This window comes from Nannobrachium achirus (assembly GCF_963921795.1).
Source record: "Nannobrachium achirus genome assembly, chromosome: 10".
Lineage (NCBI taxonomy): Eukaryota > Metazoa > Chordata > Actinopteri > Myctophiformes > Myctophidae > Nannobrachium > Nannobrachium achirus.
Window position 1 is genome coordinate 53,203,761 of NC_137819.1, and position 14,631 is coordinate 53,218,391.

The 14,631-nt window shown below is 43.7% G+C and overlaps 1 protein-coding gene across 1 annotated transcript; it reads right to left on the reverse strand.

The window, feature by feature from the left end:
• Nucleotides 1-963: 963 nt before the first annotated feature.
• Nucleotides 964-11,241, reverse strand: LOC308292651 (fibronectin type III domain-containing protein 5b; the record flags this gene model as incomplete). The annotated part of the gene is made up of 3 exons (XM_080735047.1): nucleotides 964-1,103; nucleotides 5,119-5,208; nucleotides 11,058-11,241. 3 exons carry the CDS (start codon nucleotides 11,239-11,241, stop codon nucleotides 964-966), a joined length of 414 nt encoding a protein of 137 aa, XP_080591173.1.
• Nucleotides 11,242-14,631: the final 3,390 nt, after the last annotated feature.

The window sequence follows — 14,631 nt, forward strand, 5'->3', positions numbered from 1 at the left end:
GAAGAAATTGCTCTATGACATCCGTTTCCAGCTAGAGCCGTCCCAAGGGTTTGGCGTCACTAATGTATTTAGTTCGTTTTTGCTGAGAAGGAATCTTTACCCCCCGTTTGAGCAGCGTCTTCCATTTGATGGGTCTTTCATGATGCAGGAACATCCGACGACTCCCCTCGCGTCTACCGTCTATCATTCTGAAATGGGCTTCAAAGAGGGCCCTCAAAGGACCACAGTTTTGTTTTGATTTTTCCCCCAGTTTACTTTTGGTCTCAATAAACCAGAATCTACTTTTGTCCTCCGCGGTATTGCTTCTTCGCCTTTGAGGCTGGGATTTTGCAAGTTCCGGAAGCGATTGTAGATGTGACGTTTTGTTTTTTTCCGCGATGGTTGTTCTGTTCTTCAGTCCGTCGATGGTTTCTAAGAATGGCTTTCTGTTGTTCTCAGGATCTAAAACATAAATTAGACACTGTGAGTTGCGCAGGACAACATTACGTTGTCAGTTTAGAGCTGAAGCTGTGAAAACCACAAAGCTCTCCCTACCTGATGTGTTTCCCATACGCTTTCACTGTAATTGGCAGCTACAGCTTGCATGAAAGATATTCTATGGCACCATGGCCAATTTAAACCTATAAACCACCTGTCAAAGGTATACAGTAGGTTTGAAAAGTAGCTATGACATGCAAGTATGAATCAGTTCTTATCGATTGACACAATTACCAGTTTTTGCCAAGTGCTAAAGAATTAGGGTTATGCCACTGTTCAGTAATGCCTCCTTTACTGTAGGCCTATGCATAGTATACAATATGACATAATTAATATACTTTTTTTTTGCCATAATCTAAGCACTTTGTAGCATTGTTAAGTAAAGTGCTATATCAAAATATAGTTATTATTATGAAGTTAGCACATTCTCACCTGTCCTGAGGGCTTTAAGTGAAGGTTATTGCAAAAGGCTATGCAGGGCTGGTCTCAGACGTTGCTGCGCAGTAGCCCCCCCTGTGGATGCTCCGGAGTACTGCACTCTGAGGAGGTCTTGGCTTTGTCCTTGTTGTTGTTGGGCTCGTTGTCTTTGATGATGTCATACTGACGGCAGAACAGAACGATCACACCTGGGAGACAGAGACAGTCGGACAGAGAGGGAGAGAGAGAGAGAGAGAGAGAGAGAGAGAGAGAGCGAGAGAGAGAACGAGAGAGAGAGGGAGAGAGAGAGAACGAGAGAACGAGAGAGAGATGTAGGAAAAGAGCAGTCTCGTCTCGTCTTAACTCGCCCCAGATCTCAAGAGGGAGACATGAAATTGACTTTAAGCAGAGCTTTAGCGAGAGAGATGGAGACAATAAGCAGGAAAAGAGAGTGAGATTAACAGACCGATACAGCACGACTCTCTCTCTCTCTCTCTCTCTGTGTGTGTGTGTGTGTGTGTGTGTGTGTGTGTGTGTGTGTGTGTGTGTGTGTGTGTGTGTGTGTGTGTGTGTGTGTGTGTTCACCAAATATTCGAATATTCGAATATTCGAATATCAAAGTCACTATTTGACGTTCACCGAAGTCGAATATTCGCTTATTTGTATTTTTTTATTGTTTTCTCTTTAAAATAGATATAGTTTATAAAGCTTGGCAAGATAGGAAGTCATAAGAATGAATAATGCTCTATACCAGGGGTCCTCAAAACCTTTTAGGCCGTAACCGCCAAAATAAACATATTTGAACTGGGGACCCCCACCCTGACAAGCACTCGGAATTGCAGGTATTACATTTAATGTGACTCGGTTCCGCAGATAAATATTGTGAAAATAGCAGATCTACATGTAGATCGGCTATTTTCACAATGTTCGCCTCTTGCTTACTTAATATTTGACAGTTTGGCCAGTCCTGTCGAATATTCGACTATTCGAATACTTTGAGGTCGAACAATTCGAATACTAAAAATCACTATTCGTGAATGCCCTAGCGTGTGTGTGCGTGCGTGCGTGCGTGTGTGTGTGCGTGCGTGTGTCTCTGTTTGAGGAGAGAACCGGGCCAACCGGTGGTTTGAGGCGGTCCTGTGTGTTCTGCTTGTGTCAGCCTCCACAGCTGCACATCTCATCATTGCGACAACTAAAAGGCATGATGGGGAATCTCGGCAAGATGGCCGCGGCACCGGCGTGCCCCGCAGGTCCAATTAAAGTTACCATCTCTGTTTTTCCACCTCCATTCTGCACTTTTGTTTATCCTCGTCTGCTGTGTTTGAAATGTTTTTCCTGTTTTCTCCTCTATTGTTTGTCGCCCCCTCTCTCCCCCTCTTCCCCCCCCCTCTCCCTCTCTCTCTCTCTCTCTCTCTCTCTTTCTATCACCTCTCCAATCACGCAGCTTCTTTTGCTCCTCACCACCAAGTTCTTTCTTTGACTCTTGCTATCTCTCCGTTCCCTTTCCCACTCCCCTACTGTTCTCTTTCTCCCTCTCTTTTCCCTTCATTCTCTCTATTTTTATCTTGCTCTTTCCCTCCCTTCCCCTTTTCTCCCTCTCTTTCTCTCACCCTCTCCCTCTTTCCCCTCCTCTCTACATGTATTTATCTGTACCCCCCCACCCCTCCCATCTCCTATCTCCCTAGCTGTCTCTGGAGGTGGGTGGGTTCTCTCTGGTAATTGGCGAGGCAAAACTGGGGCTCTCGCTTCCCCCCGGTGCATCCCACCGATGCTGCTGGGCCCGCATTCGTATCTCATTACGGCGGGTGAATTGGGTTAGCAACGGAATTTATAACTCCCTGTGTGTCTGAAAAGCACCGCTGAGGGTTGCACAAAAGGAACTCGCATATTTCCTCTCACGCATGCCCGCTAATGGAGCTGAGTATTAAGCAGTCTGTTCCCGGTGCACGGTTGGTAAAATATTCTAAATATGCTTCTTGTTGTTGTGGCGAAGAAGACGTTGTCTGCTCAATCACATTTATAAGATCCAGAGGCAGCGATGTGCGCATGCATGACCGGCTACAGTTGATCAGACTCTGTGTCCGATTGTAATTATGGATATTTCATCATGCTGTATAGACTACATACACTAAGGATTTTACTGTGTAGTCTGATTGTAATTATGGACATTTCATCATGCTATATAGACTACATACACTAAGGATTTTACTGTGTAGTCTGATTGTAATTATGGATATTTCATCATGATATATAAACTACATACACTAAGGATTTTACTGTGTAGTCGGATTGTAATTATGGATATTTCATCATGATATATAAACTACATACACTAAGGATTTTACTGTGTAGTCTTATTGTAATGATGGATATTTCATCAAGCTATATAGCCTACATACACTAAGGACTTTACTGTGTAGTCTGATCACATGCAGAGGCTGTGCTGTGAAGTTTATGGTCTCGTGGATAGTTGCATTCCGTGTATGTGCTGAGGCAGTGTTTTGCGGTACGAGTGAGGAATACATTAAAATTAATATGCTGTAATCCCACTCTGGTTTTGTGCCAAACACGGTTGCCATGGAAACGCTGAAGAGAGTTTCTCTGGGCGTAAAAGAGCCACAACACAGGGCTGCATGAAAACAGCCACTTTTAACAGTTCACAGAATGGCAGCCAGGGGCGTCACAAGGGGTAGGAAAGTGGGACTGAGTTACTAGGGCCCAAGGTGGGGGGGGGCCTTAATTATTTTATACTTTAGCAATTGAAAAATAGCAGATATAGGCTACAAGCTCACAGCGCGGCACCGAGTGCTGCGCTGCGAGCTTGTAGATCTGCTATTTTTGAAAAGTCGTGAAAATGTGTGTAAATCTTTAAATGTATTTTTTAAGCGAACGTAACTCAAATTTTGGGGTCCCTGGAACTAAATATTTTTAGATGGGGGTCCGTGGCCAAATACATATCATTTTGGGGGTCCTTCACATGAAAAGGTTTGAGCTCCACTGACATCGAAACAAAAACCTTAGAAGGATTTGAAAAAATGATTTTTCAAAAATAGCAGATCTACAAGCTCGCAGCGCGGCACTCGGTGCCGCGCTGTGAGCTTGTATATCTGCTATTTTTCAATAGTTAAAGCACAGGGGCCCCACAGACAGTGAATCCTTGTACCCGGGGCCCAGAATTTGGTGCGACACCCCTGATGGCAGCGTAAAGGTCAGCCTGTGCTTGGCGAATGACGCATGAATGAATGTAGTCTTGTGCCTGATCGTGATAAAAGAGCCTATTTTGTCTTCCCATTGTTCCCAAGCAATGAGCGAACAATACGCAACATTTCATGAAGGCGACAGTGACCTTTCGTTTTTCAGGTACGTGACGCGCTCTACAAAGGTCTTCCGTGACAACGTTTTTGTCGTTTTGACGTCACTTTTGTCGCGCGGCGCGTCGTTGTTATAATTCAATTAATATTGAATTATATGTTGGAAATTCTGATTGTGTAATCTCAGTTAAACATTACGTCAGGTCGGGCATTATATCGTCGCTGTCGGGTGGAAACCTTGTATGTCCAAGTTTTGGATTTATCATCTAAAAAAATACTAAACTAGTGGAAACAGCCGATCTACAAGCACACGAGGCGTTGTGTGCTTGTAGATCTGCTGTTTTCACTAGTTTTGTGCGACGGTCTTGTATGATGAAGCAGGGCTTTGCTTTACCAAAAAACATACACATTTGAAACTTGGAGATACGAGGTTTCTGCCCGACAGTGACGATATGCACCTAGGGCTGTCACAATTATTACATAATCGTCTAATCGCAATTATTTTAGGTAATCGCAATGTATTTTTCATAATCGTTTCCATGTTGAGAAATGTTAATATAGTTTCAAACACTTTCAAATAGTATTGGAAATAGCAGATCTACAAGCTCACAACGCGTCGCGATGCGACGCGTTGTGACCTTGTAGATCGGCTATTATCAATGTTCTTTTTTATGTATAAAGTTGTCAAATATGTCAGTAATTTCTTTGTATATTTAGGTTATATGTCATATCTGCCATGTGCAACTTCAAAGCCTACAAGCCAAACAGAAATGTAATTGTCAACGACAAAAAACACAATTAAATCGCAATTATTTGAGGGACAATTAATCGTCATGTAAATTTATCGTCATAATCGTGACAGCACCTTCTTATCACTGTGTTTTGGTTGGTTGATGAGGAACAGTTGGCCTACCTGCCCACATGAGCAGCACTACCACGATGATGATGCATTCTCCGGCCCTCAGCTGGGCCCCCTGACCCATCTCCTCCATGGATAACTCATCTGGAACCAGAGAATACAACACACACACACGCAGGCACACGCACACGTACACGTACACACACACACACACACACACACACACACACACACACACACACACACACACACACACACACACACACACACACACACACAAACATACTGTGAGAAATCGGATCAATCAGTCTGAGAGAGTCTGAGATACTTTAATGGTTTCCTGTGGAAATTAAGCTTAGTCTTTTCATGGATCTCCTTTTAGTAGACCTCGTACCAGTGAACTGTACCGTCATGAAACTGTACCTTTTCCTATGCAAACTTCTAATAAAGTCTTCAATCAATCAATGGGACCTTTTTAGTCCAACTATGGTTATTAGAACTGCGTTAGTGGTGGAGGGGGTGGCAGAGAGAGGCAGGAAGAGGAAAGGTGCTGGTATTTGTTTCAAAAGGTCTATACCAAAATGTATACAATAGATAGATACAGATGTGCCATTTAAAAGCTTCACACGTACTGCCATTGGCAAGGCAGTGGATTTCCAGTGGATGTGCAGAACGTTGACCTTGTAGATCTGCTATTTTTGCTATTGACCTTCTCTGACTTGGACGTTTAACTAAACCTATGAAGGTGGAATCTGCTTTTCAATGGGAATGGAGTGGTCTCTGCAAAAATACACTCCTTTCGCCATAATAATGAGAAAAGAAAAACAGGGAAAGAAACCTGTTAGTGGAAAACTTCGTTGAAACTGCACATCTGTAAAATGAAATTGGAAATTTCAAGTGTGCTGTGAATTTATTCACTAATAAATTAATGGCGATGGAGATTTCTGTGTCAGTCCTTGTCCCTTTTATGCCCATATATGGAGATCCCTGATGTCATCTAGCCTCGTACCCGCCCTCTTCCGGAAACGATTTCATTTACTGGATTACGGAAGTTGGTCGTTTACTAGGCTAGATGTCATCAATATTAAGCCCATATCTTGAAATGCCCGCATGTACTGTGTCAGTCTCATGTGGTCTATGATGGTAGACATCTATCATGTCACTCATCTCCATATTTGGGAAAAGTTAAAATTTGTATTAAATTAATTCAAGAATAAATGTAAAATGTATATAAATTAAAATATATAACGAATCTCTTAGCAAAATGCAAGGAATCGATTCCAGATAAAGCCTGTCGATTTAACATAAATCGACAGTTTCGGTGCGTGCCACCGAAACTGTGGGAAGAGTAGCGCAGCAAAATAAAGTTCATCTAAGAAGCCAAAAGAAAGATGGATGGTTGGAATAAAGTCGGACAAGTACTATAGTGTGGTTGCCTTGCGGCCCGGGGGCAACCACACTAACTATTCCTTTTGTAAGCTAGTTTTTCTTTGTTGCAATATAAGCTCTGTCGACAGAGGGAGAGAGAGAGAGAAATACAAAGGGAGGGAGAGAAATAAGAGGGAGCGGGAAAAATGTGACTCCCGTGGTGACGGAGCTCAAGCAAGTGCAGCATGATGCCAGTCGGGAAGGGGCTCAAGGTCCAGGACATTATTGTACACCAGCGTCTCTCTGGCACCGCGTCTGCCACAGCCAGGCACCGTGCCACCCTTCTCCCCTCTTTCTCCCACTTACATCAGGGCTTACCCAGTATTATCACCAGTGTTAATGGCTTTGGCATGAATACGGCTATGACTTTTTCACAGCTATACTGGCAGGGCAGTCCAGAGTTAACAGTACACGGAGCACTGGTTTCGGGCGGAATGTGTAGGTAGAAATATAGGATCTGCTCACTGGATCATGCTCCCAAAGTGTCTTTTTATTCATGCGCCCACAAACACTTGGGGCGCATGAGCCAGTGTGCTGATTCTATATTTCTATTCTAAAGCTGTTCTTCTATCCAGCACCGGGGATTGTATCGTTGGAATGTGCATGCTTTGTGAAGTTTTTACTTAACATTGTAGGTAATCTCTGAATGAGACTTTCATGTATAATATACAAATAATCAAATAAAGAATATAGATGGTCAGCAGTGTATGATGCTAATGTTTGAATAACATGTACACACCTGCATATGATGCTAATGTCCTAAATATTATATCCTTTGTATATGTGTGTATATCTTTACTTGTTCTATTGAACCTGTTTATATCTTCCCTTTTCTCACACTCTACCTATCCTCTCTCTTCTCATGGAATACAATAAAAACAATGGCGCTTGCATGAACGACAATAATTTCACCCACTGCTTTCCACCTGTAAGACTTTGATGTGACAATTGACGAATCCAACTAATTCTGATTCTGATTCAGTCTGTGGTGGTTCTGTGTCATGACATCGCACATGATGTAGCTGTGATTGAGACCTGCCAGTAAATGCCTCAATAGGTTGGCAAGGGAGTTCATCTGTTCATGCCTGCCACGCTATAGAACCATGGCAAGTTGTCTATTGTCAAAACAACAATGCGATTGCCACAGCTCTTTGTACCGCATTTCTCAACTGTAGGGGAGTAACTGTTGTAATATGAATGCTTTTTTGTGGACTATAGCTTGGCATTCAAAATAATACCATAGTTCCTGCCAAGCTTGACACCAAGCTCAGGGATCTGGGCCTGCACCCAACAGTGTGCAGCTGGATATTGGACCTCCTGTCAGGCTAACGCCAGCAGGTGGTGAGAATGGGAAGCATTACAAAAGAATTGTGCATTTATACAGTATAGCGTATAGTATAGGAAACCATGCAAGGCACCAACCTGCTCATCAGAACCACTGATACAACACAGGACGTCCCCCCTCAGGGGGGCTGCGTGCTGATTCTGCTGAATCCTCTGTTTTAATATTTACACCTAGGGGGTTACTACAGGGGGTCCTCCAAATCTTTGTGTGATAGAAAAAAAAACTCTCCTTTTTTATATTAACCACTTGAACCTTAGCGTCCATATTCTGAGAACTTTAGCCAAAAATAGACGATCTACAAGCTCACAACGCCTCGCAGTGCGAGGCGTGGTGAGCTTGTAGATCAGCTATTTTCGGCAAAGAGGTTTGGTGTAGAGGAGAAAAAGAGCAGACCAAGTACAGAGTGAAAGGTCAAGTGTATGAAGTATTGACTGTTCAAGTGGTTGAATACGTATTTGAAAACACAAATTGACATGAATCCAAAATACATGTGCCGAAACTATATGGTATCTATGGGTTGTGTGGCGGTCCCTGCTTCATCTCTCTCTCGACTAAGGGGTCCTTGGCCTGAAAACGCTGAAGACCCCTGATTTACACCAGCAACAGTGTGGCTACGCACAACTCCAACATCATCAAGTATGCTCACGAGGGACGACACAGTGGTGATGGGCCTGATTGTCAAACGATGACAATGATGTCATGAGAACAACCTCAGCCTCAACATCAAATGGACAAAGACGCAGATTGGAGACGAGCTTCCGCCCCTCCAGGACCTTTATTCCTAGCAATGCGTACTTACATAGCCAAGACCACAGTCTGTTCGTCAGGCAGGCACTATTGCAGTATCAATGACTGGAGTCATTGAAAGCAAGTTTGAAATCAAGGCCCTTAATCAATGACCTACCCAGTGACCATAGAAAGACAATACAGACAGGTGGACAGACTTACAGAAACAGACCTGACAGACAGAGACAGACAGACGGCCAGAGAGCAACAGGGAATGAACAAAGACGTGTTGTTGTTGTGGTGCGTTATGCGGCACCGTGCTACGCCGGTGGCCTCGTGAAGCAGATGGTAACTGTGTGAAGCTGATTAATGCCCACTTAGGGGAGGGGAGGGGAGCAGTAATGGCTCGGAGATTTAATCAAGACTACTAATGAATATTCCTCCAAACACAAACATACGCACACACACATCCAGAAACTTCTGACAAAGTCAAAGCAAACTAAAAGAGAGTGCATGTGCGCCACCGGCAAATTCTCCCTGCAAAGATCCACAGACAGGTTGTCTCCCTCTGATAAAAAAAAAAGTTTCACTCTCTGGCCTCACAGGGACGGAGCCAAACAAACCCCTGAAGGATTTATCGGAGCGCTGGCGCTCCCCGGTGCCGCTCCATTGTTCCCTCCCTTATCTCCTGGGTTCTGAGGAGGGCCTGGCATCTCCTCTCAGTGTCTGTGGCAGCTCTTTGGCACCATATTTGGGTCACAGAGGAGACGATAAAACTGGAAGTGAAACGAGCCGCTCCAGATAACAACAGCCTGTGTGTGACGGCGAGGGGGGGGAGTTGCATGCAGAAAAAGAGAATCTCGAGAATCGTTTTCATTAAATGACCAAATAGCTCTTTCTCTGGCCTGTCGCAACACAAACAATGGGCATCGGCGTGGCTTAGGGGTGAACTTCAATGAACACAATAGTGTTTGGAGGTGGGAAGCCGGCGGGAGGAGAACACTTTCTGTTGCTGCATTAGCGACTCCTACAGGTTGGTCAGGGCACCTGTGCAGCAGGGAGCAGTACTGGGAGGAATTGACCATATTCACACAGCGGCCATCTTGCCATCAAGACAATGAATTGCCACCCTTGTTGCCACTAGGGCATTAACAACTTGTGATTTCTGCAAGTCGACTCAACTCAGTAAAAAGTTGAGTTGAAGTCGACTTTATCGTTTGATGACGTCATCACATCACACACGACCTCACTCCCCAGATGATTAACTTAATGTGAAACATTGTTTTCTCACTCAACTGTAAACAAACCAACATAAAGTTTAAGTATATAGAGGGTATCTTCACATTTCTAAAGTGCCAATTTAAGGACTTTTTAATACCTCAAATTGTCCAAATTGTCAAATACCGGTATATAGAGGCAGACATGTGAAAATAGCTGATCTACATGCTCACAACGCCTCGCAGCGCGAGGCGTTGTGAGCATGATTATACCATTTGGGCGATGTACTCCGTGTCCTCGTCCAGGTCCCACAGGGCACAGGAGCGTGTGGTCGTGTTCACCTCCTGGATGAAGCGCAGCATGCGCACATCCTTTTTTTTTTTTTGACTGAGTCGACTTGTCGACTTTTTCGTTAATGCCCTAGTTGCCACCCTATGTAGGTACAGTTTTCAATGCAAATTTCAAACATGGCCGCCAGGTGAATATGGTCTATAGCGTGTTCCCCTGCATGCTCCCGGTGAAAAGTGGATGGAGGCTAAACTGGTAGAGAAACGTGGCTGTCAACAACACCCTCCCCAGACCAGTAGGGAATGGCAGTGATAGGGTCCATACATATGGGCCCAAATGGTATAATGACTAAAATGGGGAGAAAATGAAAAAACTAACAAAAACAACAACTAAACAATTGATAAAAACTGACACTGCTGACAGCAATCCGTGTGCCTGTGTGTATATCTGTGTTTCTGCGCATGGTTTGTTTGTGTTTCTATGCAGCTAAGCACTAAGTCTATGTGTATGTGTGCAGGGCAGGAATTTCAGGGAGGCCATGAAGGCCAGGGCCCCTCAGTTTGGCCTTGTGCCCCTCAAAACAATGGCATGACCTGAGGCCACAGTGGCCTTAATGCCCCAGCTGACTGTATACGTAGTAGCCTACCACTTTCTCCTCTGTCTCTTTCTTGTCAATATGTAGACAGTGAACACCAGTGTCTCTTTCTTGTCATGTAGACACCAGTGTCCTTTGTTTAGATTCTGAAATACCTCTGAAAGTCCCCATCTTTAAACCAATGCAGTGACGTTTATTGGTGCAGGGCTGAGCACGGATCAGATTGTAAATACTATCATGCATCTATTTCACTGGAGATGTGACGAAAACATAAATAAATCCAGGCCTGTATGTGTGCATAGTGCATACACATGCATGTGCACAATAATTGCACACGTATATACAGTACACTATAAAGCAACTCTAATCTGGTTAGTGTTCATGGTCACGTACCGGGGCTCTTGGAAGCCAGCTTCTCCGACTCCTTGGGCGTTCTAAAGAGCACAGGTTCACTGGGGGGGCTGCTGCCTCCCATGCTGATGCTCTGGACATGGACGATGTACTCCGTGTCCTCGTCCAGGTCCCACAGGGCACAGGAGCGTGTGGTCGTGTTCACCTCCTGGATGAAGCGCAGCATGCGCACATCCTTTTTCTGGAACCAATCAGAGTGGAGAAGGAGCGAAGGAGCGGCTCAGTGGAAGTTTGAGATTATTAAAGTATGATGTCTCTCCCTCATTACCCCAAGCGGTATAAACGATATACTCCGGAAATAGCTTTGCCATGCAATTACTTTTCTTTTCTTAGACCTTTAATGAATTGCCGAAAATAGGAACACCAGGTTGTATGTGGTAATTGTGCATTTTACTTTAGCTGGCATCATGGTGACTCAGGCAGTGAATGTGAGTTTACAGTAGATATGGATATAAATGCAGCACCAAGGGTTCAAATCACTCGTCATTTCCTCACACCCTACCCTCCGTCAATGCAAACATAAGCTTCAAGGTTGTTGTTCCAGGTTCCAGGTTCAAAGTTTTTTTCTTTTCTTTTCACGTTCACAACGATACAGTGTTAATTTTGTTGAATAAGACTAAAAGACTAAAAGACTACAAGATTTTGATATTTTGTCGATAAGACTAGATTTTTAGAATCACACTTCTGTTCTTTTCAAATCTTCTTGGCTTTGCACAGAGAGTAGCAGACAGTGTCAGATGTGATCGATACTGTTTTATATTATTTGCAGAGCAGAGATTTTGTACCTGGCAGTGGCACTGTGGCATTCACTAGGCATGTGTTTTGTTTATTCTTTCATTGAGAATTGTATTTTTTCTTAATCTTTTATTTTATTTTGAATGAGTAACAAACAGTAGAAGACAATGAGTTATTCAGAGTTATGTGGTTATATTTAGCCTAAAAGATGAAGACTAAAATACTAAGACTAATCCCAAAAGACTAGACTAGACTAAAATAATTTCAAGACTAAATGGTGTGTTATTCAAAAAACTAAGAATGAAACGCTTGATGATTACCTGCTTTTCTACAGTAGTTAATTTGTAGCATTTCTTTGCATTCTGTTTATGTGACCATTACTGTATTTTCTTTTACTTCTAATTCTACTTGTACCTCCTTCACAGTGTGGACAATAATAGTGAGAAAAAATAAGTACGGTAAGAAGAGAAATAATAAATGCAAAACAGACAAATGCTTGTTGCTAAATATAGCACTGAAAACTACTAACACCATTAGTAGTCAAGGATTCAACGTCCTACTGGTTAAAATGTTCCCGCTGTGTGTGATGTGAACGTAATTGAAGAAAACTATGTTTGTATAACACATACGTGCACACACAAGAATGCACATGTGCGTGCACTCATGCACGGACACACACACAAACGTGCACGCACCCACACACACACACACACACACACACACACACACACACACACACACACACACACACACACACACACACACACACACACACACACACACACACACGTCACTACCTGTTGGGTGATGGCGAATCCTATGACGGGGTCTCCCTCCAGGATCTCCCATGTGACCATGGCAGAGTTCACCTCCAGGTCTCTGATGGTCACATTGAGCGGAGCTGATAGGAGGGTGTCTGACACACACACGCACACGCACACGCACACGCACACACACACACACACACACACACACACACACACACACACACACACACACACACACACACGCACACAGAAGGGGGGGGGAAGCACAGAGATACAATGAGACATGAATGTTTGTTCGGATGCATCAGTGTTACATTATGCATTATGCATAATGGAGGAGTGCATGGGTAGGGAGGCCCGTCTGGTAATCAGAAGGTCACAGGTTCAATCCCCCCGGCCCTCCCATGTCTGTGTGTTGAAGTGTCCCTGAGCAAGACCCCTAACAGTCCTCCTCCCCCTGCCAGGGGCGTCAATTGGGTATGGCAGGGGTATGCAGCTGCCATACCCTGGGTCCAGGGGGAAAATAAAAGTTACTTTTAAATATAAATCCATCAATGTCTCTTTGTCTATCTGCTCTGGTTATTATGCTGTTAAATTACAGTAAAATAACTACAAATGCATTTTTTTTTTAAATGGTCACTTTAACAAGGTATTATAATTATATTCTCCCCATCTTGACAAAATGGTATATTCCCAGGTTCCGCAGGTCAGCTGCACAGGTGCAATGCATTATTGTTAATTGTGGCGCGTTTACTAACATGCCAAGTTTAGCTGCACTTGAACAACCGTTCCAGGCTGCCATATCCAGCCCAAGAAACCGTAGAAACGGGGGAAAAAATAAAATGTACTTCTTAAAATAAATGTATCATGCATGTTACTAAGGTATGGCAACATGACTGGTGTCTTGCACACGCGCGAAGACACCAGTCATGTTGCCATACCTTAGCTTTTTCTGAACTGACGCCACTGCCCCCTGCCACATTTAGATCTCTCTCTCTATCTCTCTCTCTCTCTCTCCCTCTCTCTCTCTCTCTCTCTCTCTCTCTCTCTCTCTCACTCTCTCTGTCTCTGCTTTCTTAATTCCGCCCTCTGTTCTCCAACAAATTAAGATCCCATCCTCATAGGTCACCAGGTCTAATTAATCGATTCAGAACGGGTACACATTATTGTGTATCATTATTTTATGCTTTAACTATTGAAAAATAGCAGATATACAAGCTCACAGTGCCGCGCTGCGAGCTTGTAGATCTGCTATCACCCGATTCTATAAGTGTCTTTTGAATCCTTCTAAGATTTTTTGAGAAACCTATGTTTCTATGTCAGCGATCTGGCCAGCCATCGTCAAAGAAAAGGTCCTTTTCACTTAACTGGAGCTCAGTTAGTCTGTTCTTGAGAGACTACTATGTCAGTGGTTCTCAAACCTTTTCATGTGAAGGACCCCCAAAATGATATGTATTTGGCCACGGACCCCCATCTCAAAACATTTAGTTCCAGGGACCCCCCAGAAGCAAAATTTGAGTTACAAACGTTCACTTTAAAAATACATATATTCAAAGATTTGCACACATTTTCACGACTTTTTCAAAAATAGCAGATCTACAAGTCGAGTGCCGCGCTGTGAGCTTGTATATCTACTATTTTTCACTGGTTAAAGCATTCAATAATTCTAGACCTAAATGGGTTAAACACACATGCCGGTCTCTTGTGTTTCCCTCGATAAACCTCTCAGCTGGTCTCTTTCCTTTTCCATCTGACTTAGATTGTGACTCTTATGTTCTCTCTCTCTCTCTCTCTCTCTCTCTCTCTCTCTCTCTCTCTCTCTCCCTCTCTCCCTCTCTCCCTCTCTCTCTCTCTCTCTCTCTCTCTCTCGCTTTCTCTCACACACGCAGGCAGGCATGCATGCACGTGAGAGAGGCAATCGATGTGGCTGTGCAACAAACACACATCTCATTAAGTGTGAGTCGTGGGGCTGTGCTTTGCCCCTGAATTAAAGATTTAGGCAAGCCTACAAATCAGACACTGCAGTGTGGCAAGTGTGGTTGCCTACTATATAC